Source organism: Nematostella vectensis, chromosome 6 (genome assembly GCF_932526225.1).
Source record: "Nematostella vectensis chromosome 6, jaNemVect1.1, whole genome shotgun sequence".
Lineage (NCBI taxonomy): Eukaryota > Metazoa > Cnidaria > Anthozoa > Actiniaria > Edwardsiidae > Nematostella > Nematostella vectensis.
Genome location: NC_064039.1, coordinates 2,535,948 through 2,553,415, shown reverse-complemented (window position 1 = coordinate 2,553,415; position 17,468 = coordinate 2,535,948). Strand labels below are relative to the sequence as shown.

At 38.6% G+C, this 17,468-nt stretch overlaps 1 protein-coding gene and 1 long non-coding RNA gene across 2 annotated transcripts; one reads left to right on the top strand and one right to left on the bottom strand.

The window, feature by feature from the left end:
- Positions 1-3,881: 3,881 nt before the first annotated feature.
- LOC125567937 lies at positions 3,882-5,970 on the bottom strand. The gene is made up of 2 exons (XR_007311908.1): positions 5,901-5,970; positions 3,882-4,186 (listed from the first exon to the last, which is right to left on the bottom strand). It is a non-coding gene; the product is annotated as an uncharacterized LOC125567937 (long non-coding RNA).
- A 1,025-nt stretch (positions 5,971-6,995) lies between these two features.
- LOC5514578 lies at positions 6,996-14,833 on the top strand. Its single transcript, XM_048728988.1, has 10 exons — positions 6,996-7,125; positions 9,568-9,641; positions 10,262-10,525; positions 10,674-10,820; positions 11,013-11,182; positions 12,029-12,095; positions 12,396-12,539; positions 13,206-13,433; positions 13,727-13,877; positions 14,563-14,833. Exons 2-9 carry the CDS (start codon positions 9,590-9,592, stop codon positions 13,867-13,869), a joined length of 1,215 nt encoding a protein of 404 aa, XP_048584945.1. The 5' UTR covers positions 6,996-7,125; positions 9,568-9,589; the 3' UTR covers positions 13,870-13,877; positions 14,563-14,833.
- Positions 14,834-17,468: the final 2,635 nt, after the last annotated feature.

Sequence of the window (17,468 nt, the reverse complement as noted above, 5' to 3'; positions counted from 1 at the left end):
CTTTGAAGTCTATTTTGTTATATTTCATAGACTCTGTTATTTATAAATTGCTAGTAAGTGTCCCCGAACTATGCAAACCTATCATTTACCCTCCCGAGAGATAATGTTATTATCGCAAAAATGGTTACAAGATAGCTCGGGTTGCGAAACACCCTCTTTCGTGCCAGCCGCGTGTTTCAAAATTTTCTATCAAGAGTGAAAAACCTTTAATGATGCACCTGAAAATGTCCCAAGATAGGCTCGATCAATTAGAACTTTTAACTGCTTTTGTTATTATTATAAGTAATTCAACCATAAACATTACGTCTAAGTTGCAGCTTTTCGCATAGGATATTTCATCGATTTCAAGACAAAATTGCCCCAACGGTGATTCCGTCGGAACCTTTAGCCTTTTTGTAAAATTGTCATATAATATTTCTTCACAAACCTCGCTCTGGCTTGTGCAAATCAAGAGGGTTAATTATTAATAGAGGGCTCGTCGCTTACTTCTATTATAAGCAACGCTGTTGTCAATCTTTCAGCTTCTTTTAAAAAAACATTACGTATTTCCTATGTCGCATAAAGCCAGGCCTATCTAGCGTGCACTGGGGCACACACAGCTTTGTATCGGGGGCCGTATAGGAATCAACGAGGGCTTCAAATTGCTTAGCCTTGCTTGCAAGCTCTCATGATTCTACTTCACACCTGCTGCTACAGACCACAGGACCATTCAAATGGCGACAATTTCGCCCCTGGATGGGTGGGTGGATGGATTGATAGGTAACTTAGAATAATCATGGCACCTCGTAGGTTTTTCTTTCGCGTTATTAATCTGAGTAACCATAACAACCGCGGCCTCGCAACCGCTGGTTTAACAAAGCCTGGCCCTCTTTGGGGGACGGATAATGACAGGTTATTAAGATAAAGATGCATTTATAACAAGAACCTGTTTCTGACGGTTGCGGATAACGCTGTTATACTATAGATGATTGGTACATGTATGTCTTGGATCAGAGTTACAACGTATTTTTCCAACACCCTTATGGCCTTTGCTTAGAGTGTTTGTAATACTCTGTGTGTTAAGAAACATTTAATCCGATCAATGATTAGAGGAAAAAACTAGTTTCAAACTGCGTCACGCAAAAAGTGCCCGGGCGGCGAAATAATTCTTGTTAGAGAAAGCACTTTACCATTTCAAACATGGAATGGTAGTAATTAAAGTAATTTTTTTGAAAAAAAAAATGAGATACTCTCCAAGAAAAGAGGATAGGACTTTTTATTTTACAGCTAGCCGTGCTACGCACGCTCTGATTGGCTGATTAGCTGGCCTTACCAGGGTGTCCGCTCAGAAACAACAAAACAGCTTGCGACGAGAAATCTAAAAAAAGCTGTATAATAATTTTTCTTGTTGCCCTCGCTTGCTTAGGCTGTTCTGGAAACGTATGGAGCCTCGAATTTTTCCATCGTTTTATGGCCTGCCAGCTTTCCTCTTAGGCGATAAACAATGAGTAAAATACTTGGGTCTATAAGTTCCCGTGTATGGCCCCACAAGGACTATTAAAATAAGGACCATTTATAACGACCTTTTTACAAAACTTGTACCTGCTTTTATTCCTTCTGGTCCCGACTTTTCAAAATCGTGTTCCAAGTTTCAGTGTCGGGCTCGAGCTACTTAAAACACTGTGAAGTTCAACCCATTTTGTTATAAATACGGTTCCATTCTATGTAGTGATTAGCAAAAAGTAATTAATGAATGATTATATTTCCTAAAAATGATAGGATGATTCAATATCCATGCCAATCTCCGAATACCCCAGCAAATAATGTTTTATTCTCAATTGTTGAGCATTTTTGCTTACATGCTCCAATTATTCTTACATACTCTGTTTGTAATCCACGTGATCGCTAACCTTACTTTTTGTACCCCACGTGATTGTGTACCTTACTGTTTGCACCCCACGTGATCACTTACCTTACTGTTTGCACCCCACGTGATCGCGTACCTTACTGTTTGTATCCCACGTGATTGTATACCTTACTGTTTGTACCCTCACGTGATTGTGTACCTTACTGTTTGTACCCCACGTGATTGTGTACTTTACTGTTTTAACCCCACGTGATTGTATACCTTCATGTTTGTACCCCCACGTGATCGCGTACCTTACTGTTTGTACCCCACGTGATCGAGTACCTTACTGTTTGCACCCCACGTGATTGTATATCTTACTGTTTTTAACCCTGCTTGATTGTATACCTTACTGTTTGTACTACCACGTGATTGTGTACCTTACTGTTTTAACCCCACGTGATTGTATACATTACTATTTTAACCCCACATGATTGTATACATTACTGTTTGTACCCTGCGTGATTGTATATCTTACTGTTTGCACCCCACGTGATCGCGTACCTTACTGTTTTAACCCAACGTGATTGTTTATCTTACTGTTTGCACCCCACGTTATTGTATACCTTACTGATTTTACCCCACGTGATCGCATACCTTACTGGTTGTACCCCAAGTGATTGTATACCTTACTGTTTGCACCCCACGTGATTGTGTACCTTACTGTTTGTGCCCCACATTATTTTGTTCCCTACTGTTTGTACCCCACCTAATGACATCACTAGACTATGTTTGTACTTGACTGTCTGTAGCATGTATTTCTTGGCGACCGCGAATTAATTTACTTGCGCACCTACCTTGTTCTATGCGCACTTGCGCACCTACCTTGTTCTATGCGCACTTGCGCACCTACCTTGTTCTATGCGCAATTGCGCACCTACCTTGTTCTATGCGCACTTGCGCACCTACCTTGTTCTATGCGCACTGCGCACCTACCTTGTTCTATGCGCACTTGGGCACCTACCTTGTTCTATGCGTACTTGCGCACCTACCTTGTTCTATGCGCATTGCGCACCTACCTTGTTCTATTGGCACTTGCGCACCTACCTTGTTCTATGCGCACCTACCTTGTTCTATGCGCACACCACGCTTTAGAAAGTATTTGCCTTTGCAGGTATTACATGAATAGGTGCTCATCTTTAAAGCGTATTGCGTTGTTTTTTCGACACAAATAGGGGACTTGCGCTAAGAGATCACGTGACCTTTTGGGTGGCAAATTCGAACCAAATTAAACACAGAAATGACTGCACACGTCACACCAGAACGACGAAAAAACAAATGACACTAAACCCTTAATAAAAAATATTCTGGCGCAAAATAAGTTGCTTTTTGTTGCTGTTATTTTTCCGCTAAAAGCGCGCGCTAGTGTGCCACCCAAACAGTGATATCTAGTCCCCAATTGACCACGTATTTTAAAGTCGTTGGTACGTTCTTGAGGGCCGAGCGTCAATTCAATTTAATTCAATTTTATTTCATACGACAGTTACATACATCAATTACAAAAGTTAACCGAAATAAGTTCAAGGAAAGAAAGAAAAAGTTATTTGATAAAATGATCGTGTGCAGTGGCCAAAGTAGCGAGAAACTTCCGAGTTGGCCACAATTACTGACCCACTCACCACATGCAAGCTTAACCAATCATAATTCTCCTAATTCAGCTATTCAGCTTGTTTAGCTACCAGTCAAAACAAGCGTTTTACAGGGTAGTTTATGACGTCGTGCTTTTTGTCATGAAACTATCAACGAAGATAGATTGGATTAATGCATATTCGTTCAAAAAGCAAGTTGAACGAGCAATACTCTTTCAATAAGCTAAATTGCAACGAACAATAATTCTTGATTGTCACGTGCTTTCTGTCCCGTCTAGATTTATAACATAAATATCTGTCTTTAGTTGTTCATTTGATCGAAACCATAAAATGCAAGACGTAATGCAAGTGTCTGTTTGGGCTGGTTGCGTTGCTAATACTCTAATAAATAATAATAAAATCGATTGGAGCCTAGCATTGATTTATTTAATGATATTTTTATTCTGTTGAAATGCAAATGCTGACTTGGATTTCCCAATAAAATTTAAAATGCAAGTCCTATTTAAAAAGCCAGAACAACAAAAATTACCGCTAAAAGGCCAGCATGGTTGGTCAAAACTAAGAAAGAAACTAACAAGGTCCTGTGCAGAAGATGGCTGGTGTTTTCCGTGTCTTGTGTAGCGGTCGTTTGTCTCCCCCTAGATCTTGTCTAAGCCTGTCCAATCATGGATTGCACGGTATATCAGCTTCATCGTACCTCATTTATAACCACCTAATAGATGAATAACTTCGATGTAAGACTCCTGCATGATGGACTCGTTTCTATTCAAGACGGGGATATGTATCGGGGCTAACTCGAAAACCGCTTTAGTTAACTAAACCCCCGCTTTGCTTAACTTAGCTAAGTACTCATTTATTTATCTATTTATGTTCTTATATGTTGCTAGTATTTCTTGTTGCGTGATTGTACATTATGTTAGTGCTTTGCACCAATCCCTGAAAATATAGGCGTAATAACGTGGGACTCAGTCTCCGCCATTTGCATTCATACGGCATTTAACGTTCCACTACAGTAACAGTAAAAAGAGGGATAGACTTTTATAATTGCGTACGATTGTGTATTGGTACAAAGGAAGAGGACGGTTTTAGGTGATAACTTCCAATTTTCGAAACATGCATTGAGCTCTAAGGGGATGTCGCGATCTGCCGTTCTCCGAAAAGCATAGCAGCCCGTTCCTGTTCATTACTATTTCTATCTCGGTTTATGTGTGTAAACAGTGAAAGTATTTATTTGTGTTGCGTAGTCAAAGTAAAGCCTACTTTGAAGTACGTTCTTTAAGTACGTGCTTATCTTACTGGTGACGTGAAGGACAGACGGCTCCCCCCCCCCTCCCCCAACATCTGCGTCAACCTACCGTTCATCTTCCACGAGGAGAGCAACGAGTTTCAATTCCCTGACTATTCTGCCATAATTTGTCCTTTAATTCAAACACATATTATTTGAATAATATTTGTTGTATCTCTCATTGTATTTTTTTTGTCTTGAAAGATGTAGACTATTTCTGCAAATCATCATGTTGTCTGTCCTCGCCTTTTGTTGTTGTTTGCCCTAAGCCTTGTGTTCATCTTCAGGTATTCAGCCTTCATTTAGCTGTTTAGAAAACTTTCCTTCCATTCATACAACTCGTCAAATGATGAAAACGATGTTACATATGCTTGTTTTTAGTTAAGAAAAAAATCTAGTATTGTGTCTATTTCCTGCAGCCATTTCGAATAGTAGGATTTTTTTAGTTTCCATGATATTTTCTATAGCCAAAACCGATAAAATATTTTCGTAGCAAGGATCCCGCTTTGTAACAAAATAACTTTTTTTTTTTCATTTGGAAAAGTGGAGGTGGATAATGATGCCGTGTAATTATGGAAACAAATCGCTGTCAACACTCAAGTTTAGCACATCTGACAACACGTGGTTAGATAATTGATTTTCCTAAAACACTTCGATTTATTAATTTTAGGCAGAATAGTAGCCACTATCAAGTTCAAGTGTTTTTTTTTTTACTTTTTAATCAATGAGTGGGCTTCTCAAAAAGTGGTGTAAACAACTGCAGTTGGGTTATTGTTGGAGAAATTATCTCATTCGCCCGTATAAACGTCCGTATAAAAAACGCACGTTTCCGTATCAGATATCATCTATGAAACCCTTTCAGGTATAATTTTGTTTTCTAAGTGTCGTTTGTTCAAAAAGGTTTAACCATGTTTGCCAAGGTCGACAGGGTAGCAAGAAAACGGAAACTTAACTTGGCGAGGCTTATCGACGCTTGAACTTGGCGATATCCATTTATCCCCTTTTGTTCTATGCGTCTTTATCTCTATCTGCCCTACGCAAAGATCCATTTATCTTTATTCACAGCCAAGCCATTTTCCGCTACGGGGTGACCTTTGTTTGATGTCTGTGCATTATCAAATCACGAAAACAAACAACTTACAGGATACTGTGTTGACTTGGAAAATCTTTTCTTGGGACCGCACGCGACCAGGTGCAATGATTGGTTGGCGTCGGATACTCTTATCTTTCGTTATCTCCAGAACTACTTTACAGTGAGATGTAATAGGTTTTTAGATGAGTAAGGAAATTACTCATTTATAATGTTATATTAGATCTGAGATTTTAGTAATTGCCTTTTCAAAAGCCGCTTTCAATATATTTTTGTGGTAAATAGATTAATCACTGAGTACTGTGATCGCTATGAAAAGACTTTTATATGATCAAACAATGAATAAAAAGATAGTGGAAAACATAAGAAAGGACACAAATAAGAAAGCAAAGTGCTATATACGATAGCCAGTTTAAAGCAAGCAAAAGATTGCAAATTCGATCCTATGTTTAACAATTTAAAAATTAAGATTTTAACAAAAGTGGGAAGCGTGCAAAGAAAAAAATACGAAGATGTCATGATTAAAACAGTCTTTTGCATGTTAACTAATCGTGCAAACGCCCTCAAATCCATTTAATAGCTGTGTTTTGCGTCTGTTTTGTCTTTTGCTCTTGTATTTTGCTATCTTTGCTGGACACGTTTGTTTACGAGCCAAGCGTTTTGATTTAATTTAATGTCAGACTAGTTGCTATCAAAAAGTCACCCTTCTAAAGCAAAATATCTAAATCAAAAGAAATATAAAAAAGACGGATGTCAAACGAAAAAATAACAGATAGCAGTAGCTGTGTAATATTGAGAATTTGATTTGAATCTGTTTATCGCATGAGTTTAGTGAGATTTCATTCCAAAGTTGCAGGCGTAGCAACCAAGAACGTCCTAAGATATTTTCCCATTATTTCATGACTTTTTCCTTAATGTTTCCCTAATTATAGGTCTTTATTTTATTGATACCCCGTGTTGTTATTTCAATAGATTGCCCCCACAATATGCCTACGATTGGATATTGCAACACACTAGGATAAAAGCTAATATCTCATTTTCTTTCACCGTGCTTTAAAGGGTGTCCAAGGCCATGATTTGAGAGCCATTAGAAGCGCTTGTCAGTACGCTTCCTCGTTTCCTCATCTGTCCAATCAAGTGTTGCAAATAACAGGATTCAAAGTACTTGCCGGCGCACCAACCATTGGTCGAACACCACCCTTATCTGGGCCCCAATCTTATTTAAAGCCCGCGTTTCACAATTTTTCTTCACAAAACCTCTTCTGCAACTCGTAAGGTAAGCCAAACTTATTATCATCAACTAATGTATTTTTTGGGATTCTTATCGAAAGGATAGCCACCATTGCGATCATTTTCATATTTCTTCGCTGGAATAACTAGAGTTTCTTTTTAATCTTCAAAAGGCTGGTTTTATTCTTCATTATTTTTTGTTGTATATATCTTAATCTCATTTTAAAAGTTTTTGCTTCTCCTAATTTCGTCGTGTCGCAAATGTTCCAACCTACACTACTTTTTTGAGCAAGAAAGATGACAGCTCAAATTCTGCATATGTTTTTTCTTTCTTTTTCTTTTTGCAATTTTGAGATGTATAAAGATTTTTATGGCAATATTGATGTTTTCTTTTGTTCCTGACACGTCCCGGGAGTCATCTAACAAACAGACAAACCCGGGCCCAAAGTGACTGCTTCAGTTCCGGCCTATTTCAGTTGACAGCTTTTAAAGCTCTCAAATCGCAGGTCGGAAAGTTTACACTTTCCTTCACTTATTGACTTAGTGTGCGGGGGCTTCTATTTTTGAAGAGGCTAAAAAGGGTTTTCCGTTAATAACTGTTACCAAGGAAGATGGGGTTCCCCAGAATCCAGTATTTCAAAACAAGACTTCACGCGAACTTTGAAAAACTGGGACTGTTTGGTACACTCCCTTTATATCAACGCACTTTATTCGAGAAGTGTTTTATTATATTTGACTCGCGCTTTACAATACAGCTGAAACACTCTAGTATGAACATTTTTTTTTTCGAAACGCCCAAATTTGTCGTATGTAAATTTTACACGAATGCTGTCATGGTAAGTCCTATAACAAAGTTTACTTTGACTATTCTTATTTGATCTCCCCTTCTATTTGCGAAAAGAGTTTTTATTTACAAAATTTCCCTTTAAATCATATATTTCTTTGATTTTGATAATTATCGGTTGCTATTTTCCAGCAAGCCCTTGGTCAGATCGACGAGGCCTAATCGAGTCGAATCCAGATTACTTGCTAAGTTGAAAAATGAAAAATGAGATTGATCAGATCTTCTTCCTGTGATTGTAACCTTTTTTATGCTTTATTTAAAAAAATGTTTGTTTATAGCCAAATTCGTTGTTGCGCGTAGTCAATCAAACCGAACAATCAAAACCAGACAAACCGCCCCCAAAGCTCGTGTCTGACTTCGCGCTATTCCCAAACGAGACAAAGACTTTGGATTCGCCGAGGTCGTGTAACAACGAATTTGCCTGTAAAATATGTTGCGATTTGTATAGGCCAGGCTGTAGGTGGCAAATCGGTTCTTTGGGACACTTATCATCTCAGTTAGTTATAAAATAATTAATCAGTTACATGCAAACAGTGCAAGAAGTACAACTAGGTGCAACCTGTGTGACTTGTTTCCCAAAGTGATTGAAGTAAAAACTAATAAAAGCAAAACCTCTGTAACATCAAGATTGTTTTATGTTACCGTAAGAATAAGCCTAGTTAAAAATTTTAAAGGACGCTATTTATTAACTTACTTCTCGCTCGATCTGACCGCTCAGATCTAATAATTAATTTCTAATAAGGCTGATAACTGGTGGTAAAAAAAAACAATCATCTCGTTTAATTTCCGCCTTGGATGATTCAGTGTCGGTGACGTTTCCTCTAGCGACCGTTGCTAACGTGGGCGTCCCCCATCAACGAATGGACTAAGCATCCACCCTCTGAAAGCGTGTAAAACGTTACAACGTCAAAACCACAATCCTTCTTATGACATTTAAATCAAAAGATTTAATAATGATAGTTGTCCATGTAGGAAAAAGTGTAAGAAAAGTTTCTCACCTCGCACTGGTCCTATTTGGGTACCTATTTGGGCAGCTATAGGTAACCCAGTTCCCAACTTTATTCTATTTATTCAAAATCTCCCCATACTTACTCCATTTGTTTGCAGCATGGCATTCTCACTCTTCTGTGATTTTCTTTCTCTGAAAAATAAACAATTAAAGTTTTTTTGGCTATTGAAAACCACCAAAGATGGCCAGTCTTTGGAGTCTTTGGATACTCGGGACGTTTTCGCTCTATTTTCATGCGACTCCTACTTAAACCGATGTTTTGGTTATAATGGCCACGCTTGCCTATAAGATCAACAAAAAGCCCAGTCTAGGTTTTGTCAGGTTTAGAAACAATTATGTGGATTTAAAAAATAGACTTTTCAAATGGTCCAAGTGCCCCATCATCCGAAACGGGGATTTATTATCTGGGTGACTCCATCTCAATTCCTCGCATCATTTACTTTTCTATTTGATCTTACCGGGCCGTCGTTCGGTTAAAGTAATTTTGATTGTCTTAGCTTCGTGATTATTTCATCGCTTATGATTAAAACTGGTCTTTGTTTTACGGTCGCTTCCCATGCATTTTTCTAACATGTATTGGTTTTCATTACTCGTGGTGCTTTCTAATTTGTATCATTTTTACGTTCCATTTGCAGTGCGTTTATTGAAGAGATCAGAATGAAGCTGCTTCTTTGCTTATTTGGAGTGGCTTTGATGTGCTTTGATACGGGTAAGTATGATAATCACGCGATTGAAAGACGACACCACTTAATAAAAATCGTCGAATTCTCAGCATTTCTGAAAACTTATAAAGCCTTTTTTTGTAAAATGCAGACGCTTTGTTTGAAAATTTGTATAAGAAAAAAGAAATGAGAATTTCAAACATCACTTTGGCAGTTTGATTCGCTCTCTAACGCAAGTATGTGATTGAGTTTTCCAAGAGAGGGTCCTTTTAAAACTGTAATGGTTTCAGCATCCTTACATCTATCGTATGTACCTAAATCACATCCGTTAGATAACTAGATAGAATATACTGAAAGAAGAAGATAACAAACAATAGCCAAATCAGTATAATAATAATAATAATAATAATAATAATAATAATAATAATAATAATAATAATAATAATAATAATAATAATAATAATAATAATAATAATAATAATAATAATAATAATAATAATAACAATAATAATAATAATAGTAATAATAATAATAATAATGCTTTTTCCATATGTTACCTATGACTGCGCCAGAAGCCCCCCCCCCCCCCCCCCCCCCCAAGCCAATCCTGGGTACGCGCCTAAACAAATGACCTCAAGTGTCTCAAGTGTCTATCTGTTTTCTCCAGTTAAGGGAATAACTTTGGGTGTATGCTCGGGCGGCGGGCCGTGTGAGACAGCAGACTTCAAGGCCGTTGGCTGCTTTGAAGATCAATTCATTAATCGTTCCCTTCCCAACTACATCTACAACGAACGTGATCCTACTCACCCTACTTATGGAAATAGGAGTATCGAGTGGTACAACTGGAATAACTGGTTACCGGGATTTGCTTGCCGATGCGCTGCCAAGGCCAAGGAGCTGGGTTATGATGTGTTTGGCGTCCAGTTCTGGGGTAAGCTTTTTTCTCCTTTTACAATTTTTGAGTCCGATCAGAGTCCGACTAACACCCGATTAATACCCCACCCCCTCCTCCTGATGTACACCCCCTGTTTCGCAAATGGTATGCATTAAATGATTGAAATTTTGTAATCGTTCAACAGGGGAATGTTGGGCAGGTCACAAGTCACAGCACAACGCAAAGAAACATGGCTCATCCGACCAATGCTACGGCTACTCCTATCAATCATGCGCTCCCAACGAGCGCTTTTGTGCCGGCCGAAACCTTACCAATTTTGTCTTTGAAATTGGTGAGAGATCCCAAAACCCTAATCATTATCCCATTTGCACCAAAAACTTCTTAAAGCATGCTGCATAATAGAGAGAACCCTTGTAAACATTAGGGTTTTTAACGTAACTCTAACACCAACCCCATCATTTATTCATAAGCTGAAGAAGAGTGTAGCCACAACTATCAACATGAAATAACCAATTTGTTTCAGTGGATTTGAGCTGCTCCGTAGCATTCGAGAAGGTTGGGTGCTTCAGGGACCACCACCACGAAGGCGCTCGTCCTCTTGCCAATTACGTCATCAGTGACAGGGATGACTCTGTATCGTCGTGGAGTGGCTCTTCCATCGACTGGATCAACTGGGACACCTATATGCCTAAGGTATGGCGAGGACCTACATATCACCTGATATGCTGATATAGAGTCAACGAATACACTAATCTTATATATATATATATATATATATATATATATATATATATATATATATATATATATATATATATATATATATATATATATATATATATATATAGATTAGTATATATATATGTCGAAAGTGGATATATATATATATATATATATATATATATATATATATATATATATATATATATAGTGTTGGTTTGAGAAAAATACAAACTACATAGGTTTCCCTACAGGTCTGTTTCGTGGTTGCCCACTCATCAGGGGATTAGTGGGCAACCACGAAACAGACCTGTAGGGAAACCTATGTAGTTTGTATTTTTCTCAAACCAACACTATACACCGCTCTACTTTCGAGTATTGAGCACTTTCTATGAAAGCCTTCAACCATCATTTTATATATATATATATATATCAACTTTAAACAAGCGTAACGAGCTAGTGTCTTCGTGCCGCCACAGGAACAAAGCCTTGTTATGCAACAGCTGAACTATTCAATTTCATCATAACAGCCATTCAAATTTCGCGCCCTATTTTTATGTTAATTTTATACATAGATAGTATATAAGTGATGGTAGTAATATATTCTTAATAAATCTCCTGATGAGTGGGCAACCACGAAACAGGCTTGTAGAGATGAAACGGTAGTTCGCGTGTTTTTTTGCCTACAAACCAAGATATATCCCGCTCTACACCTATATATATATAATATATATCAGGTTGTAAGGGTACACCTCTATGTAGTAATTGTGTTATTATGTTGCGCAGTATTAATCATCTGCTTGTCTTGAATTCCTTCAGTTCGCTTGTCGATGCGCCGAAAAGGCCCAAGAGCTTGGTAATACTTTCTTTGGCACCCAGTTCTATGGTAAGTAAAAAAAAAAAGGCTTTCAAAGAAGTTACTCGATTTAATTCGGGAGCTTGTCCATGCCACTCGGGTCTTACTCAGCCCATTTCGGGTTAGAATCGTTACAACTCGAGAGTATAACTCGCCTTAATTCGGGAGCTAGTCGCTTACTCGATTTTATTTCAGGTGTAAATCATTGTCGTTTTATTCTATTTGGGAACAACTCGTACAATCAAGAGTGACTTAATTTGGAAGTAAATCTTTACCGGGTGAGCAAATTGTTGCTGGTGATTTTTTCTACTAAACCTTTTCTATGTTTAGGCGAATGTTGGACCAGTCGCGACGGCCCGAACACATTTGGCCGCGATGGAAGGGGAACGGAATGTACCAACAGGTGCTACGAAGACTGCAGATTCGAGGACCACTGCATGGGCAAGCAATACCACAACTATGTCTACAGGCTTGGTATGAACCTTACTCACAGTTGTCTTGTCGAAGAATTCAAGCCCACTTTAAGCAATTAAAAATCAAATAGATTATTCGAGGTGCATTAGACTATAGCTGTATGGGGCATGTCATTTGACCCTTAAGAAAGAGGATGCGAATTCGATTTTGTTTTTCAATTGCATTGAAATTGTTCCATACTGAATATTTATAGTGTTTTATGACAACATTTTCCCGTACTTGTCCTATTAGACGGGACTCCCGCCTAGTCAACCTTTAAAAAAAGGCTGGGAAAAATTGTATACCTTAAAAACAATACACAGACATCTAGTGAACAATACACAGACTACAAGTGAACAATACACAGACTACAAGTGAACAATACACAGACTACAAGTGAACAATACACAGACGACAAGTGAACAATACACAGACTACAAGTGAACAATACACAGACTACAAGTGAACAATACACAGACTACAAGTGAACAATACACAGACTACAAGTGAACAATACACAGACGACAAGTGAACAATACACAGACGACAAGTGAACAATACACAGACTACAAGTGCGTTAGAAATAGATTAGAATAGAAATTTTAGTCTGTGTAAGAGATAGGCATATACAAAAACCTTCTCTTATCCCCCCTGAGGATTGACGTTTGTGCCGTATTCCTTGAATAGCGGGCCAGTGTGAGGTGCACATCACGGAGTCGGAATGCCAAGTAGAAAACCCTTCGAACCGCGCCTTCAATGAGCTCATCTACTCAGCAACAGACCCTCTCAACAGCAAATTTTACGGCGTCCTCTACGACTCGTCCAGCTGGGATACATTCTTCCCAACATTCCTTTGCCGATGTGCTCGTATCGCAAAGGCTACTGGTCACACCAAGATTGGTGTTACCAATTATGGTATGTAACGATCATAGTTCTAAGAGTGCCTTTACATTAAAAAAGAAAATAGAGAAATAATCTGTTGGTCTTTCTAATTAGCAATATCATTAGTACATTATAGCTGTTAAGAAGAACACTTAGTAAAGCAGCGACTAAAGTCTACTTTTAGTCTTGTGATTGAACACGGAGACTGCTGTTTATTAATAAAAAGAATCACAATTTTTTTTGTATAACACAGGCGTTTTTTCCAATAACCATGATCTTATGGTCAGCTTTTTGGCTTAATTTTTGCATCCATCCGTGTGTTTAAGGTGACTGTTACGCCGGAGGATCCCTGGATCACGGAGACTCCAGCAACTGTCGCCAAGGAGACGATTCCACGAGTTGCACTAGCGGGGCGAAGAAATGCGCGGGCAAGGACGCGACATCCGTCTTCGTATATACTGTCGCTTAAACACCAAGGTAAATCATTGTCCCATCTGGCATAAGCATCATTGTCTTATTATTTATAACCATTACAAAATAACCATCAATATCGCCAACATCATCATCATTATAACCATCACCATCATCATCGCCAACACCATCATCTTTATAACCATCATCATCGCCAACATCATCGTCTTTATGACATCATTATCGACAACATCATCATCTTTATAATCATCACCATCATCATCTCCAACATCATCATCTTTATAACCATCATCATCGCCAACATCATCACCTTTATAATCATCACCATCATCATCGCCAACATTATCATCTTTATAACCATCATCATCGTCATCGCTAACATCATTATCTTTATAACGGATCCTTTATAACGATCATCATCGCCAACATCATCATCATTATAACCATCACCATCATCATCGCCAACATCATCATCTTTATAACCATCATCATCTCCAACATCATCATCTTTATAACCATCATCATCGCCAACATCATCATCTTTATAACCATCATCATCGCCAACATCATCATCTTTATAATCATCACCATCATCATCTCCAACATCATCACCATTAATCTTAGGAAGGTGGTAGAAAATTGGCAACGTAATTTGTCACCTTAGTAGTTAAAATAATTTCTTATTAGTTAAAGCCTTTTTTTCCAATTCACGAACCACTTTTTTTTTCAGCAGAACTCCAGGACACCACTTGTGGATCTAAACGTTACGATAAAGAGAGACTTGTTAATTATTGCTTAACTCGCTGTAAAACTGTACTATGACGGGTTTGTCACAAACAGAACGCTGAACACGAAGTTTATAGCCATCATAACCTGTTGTACTAGAAATGATAACTTGACTTCAGGCTCAATCCAAGTGTGCAAACTCTTTAAAAACTTTAAACATTATTAAGTTATAAAGTATGATTTATTATTAAGAAATAAAAGTGATGCGACCACAATCTTAAACTTATTTTATTGTACGTTAAACATTCCATACCTAGGCTTCCAATGAACATTGATAAATAAATGACAAAAATAAAAACAAGGTCGATAAACAAAACAATAAAAGCTTAACACCGCTAGCAACTGAACCCCCGGCCATATATCCCATTCAATATAGAATTCATGCTGACATGAGCGAATAAAAAAAAAACATAAACCCATAAACAATCCACCCCTCTAAAAGAGGAAACCCGTGTCCGCCAATAGACATCCCCTGATGGATCCCTCATTCATATTGACCACCCCATACCCTTACAATACACCAGCACATCTACGTTTATTTCATTTTGACCATTCAAATCAGGAGTGAAAAAGTAAAATGATCGTTAATGATACTTTACGCCTCTTATATAAACGACCCCGCTACGGCGCTAGCCTGAGTTGCTAGCGTTTCCGTGAGCTAGACTGTAGATCTCAACGCTCTGTTTAGGTCTCTTTGAAAGATGAGAAGAGAATTCATTTGAGTCGCTGAGACGAGATCGAAAGGTCACGATGTAGTATGAGTGAAACTGAGAATTGCCAATCGCCGTTCGGGTTCCGGTGGTCGCGTAGCAATGCAAGACTCAGCCCAACCAATCACAAGCCTGCACTGCCCTTTTTTTAAGATTCAAGGCGTCTACTAGCTTATCCTTTCTTTCCCTCACACCTCCCCTCATGTTTAATTTATTCCCCCGCTGGCACAAAGGCACGTGGGCTCTGGGGACGAATTTTAATGTAGCATATTATGATATTGAACACGATGACGTCATAAAGTAGCCGCTAACTACCCATAACAATTATCACGGCATCGTCGGTGAGGACATTTAGTCGCCCGCGAACAGTACGTAAGCGGTCTTCATTGCCCTTGACTACGTAAAGATGGCGTCTTAGTTGGAAAAGCCCATTGTATTTTAAACCAATCAAAAACAGCATATTTTAAGCCACTAATGTGCAAATGATCCAGGGGAAGCGGGTTTTTGGCCTTGAGGACAGAAAACGGCATCAATTTTGCTAAAATTCTCGAGAAAATCGACCTATAATGATGGCAATCGAATTCCCCCTCGATAAAAATATTACCCATTTAGCTAGGAATGGCTTCATTTTGCTGTCTTGTCGGAGTTTTCCAAGGAAATCTGAGGGTAACTGGTTGAAGTATTAGCTCTCATGAATGGAATCACGAGGTAAGTTCGTGTCGCGAATGATTATTAAACATTCTACGATCTTATCCGTCTTGGCATGTTTTGTTGGTTGTGTATCGCATCGCCATTAGAGGCTTCAGCTGTTTTTATTGATTGTGGCTTTCAAATTGGTTTTACATAAAGTTAGTCGCTTACTATCATAATGCTATGGTTTCAGAAAACCTCTACGATAACTTTAAGCAACTTAAATATTTTGCAAGCTTCTACAATAATTAGTATGAATATTATGTTTTCGTATTTCGTTTGCTAAAATAATGGAGTCTGCCTGATTCAACCGAAAGCTATAAGTAGTTACTTAATTTATACAAATATATTGCAATGATATCGGCCTTTAATTCTAACTTCTAACTTCATTGCTTTTCTTTGCTTTTAAGATTACGCCGTTTCTTCTCAGGAATAACGTTCCTGTTAGCCGGTGCAACGATCACGTAGTGATCTTGGATGATGGCTTTGAGGCGATTTGTAGCCGGCTTTGTTTGGCTGTGCGTACGGTGCAGGGCCTGAAGCTCATGGTGGATTGATTCGCCTCCCTGCTCCCCGAAAAAGCCCAAATGGAATCTCCAGCGCCTGATGAATTTCCACGACGTGGTGCTCCAGCATGTGTAACTTGGGAGGGAAAGACTCATCAGGAAATGTTTCGCGGTAGTAACCACATAGTAGTTTGATATCTTGCTCTGTTGGCGAAAAATAAGTCAAAATAGGTTTGAATATTCAGGTTGTAGAATGGCACTATTTCAATTCGTATTTACCCAGAATTGATAACTGTTCTTGGGACATCGGGGTCGCAGAATTGTACTTGAAGTGGCAAACACTGAATAAGCTGAACAACTGTTGGAATTTTGCCTTGACAGTTCTTGCCTGGCCAAGTAGTTCTGGACACTCAGTCTGGCAGACCTCAATGACTCTGTGGCAAACGGCTTCGATATTCTTGGGCTTTGTGAACAAAATGTGGACAAAATCCAGTTACTAAACCACCTGTCGTAGCGAAACAAATACTTTAAGATATGTTGCTACTTCAACCAATTATTTCGTTTCTAACAAAGGATTAATTTAGATTTTTATAAATAAAAACCTACCGCGTAAGCTTTCCAAGGGCAAACCAAGGTAGGCGGAGGTCAGCTTTCATGGCCAAGGCCTCTCCCTCTGGAATCTGCAAGATGAGTTCCTTGCCAAGGGCTTTCTTTAGAACTGCCTCGCGCTCCTTCTTCTCCTTTTGTCGCAGTTGATGGATAACCAGGGTGTCCATCTCCCCACCCGCGCTTAGCCTCCCACCGACCTTCTGTAAATGTAACCTCGTCATTTGGCTTTTGGGAATTTGGCGTGTGTTTTAACACCAATGACTGTGGATCAAAAACAGTAATTAGCTTATTTTGACAAGAAGAAATGGTCAAATTGAATGTTTTTTTTCGGGGGG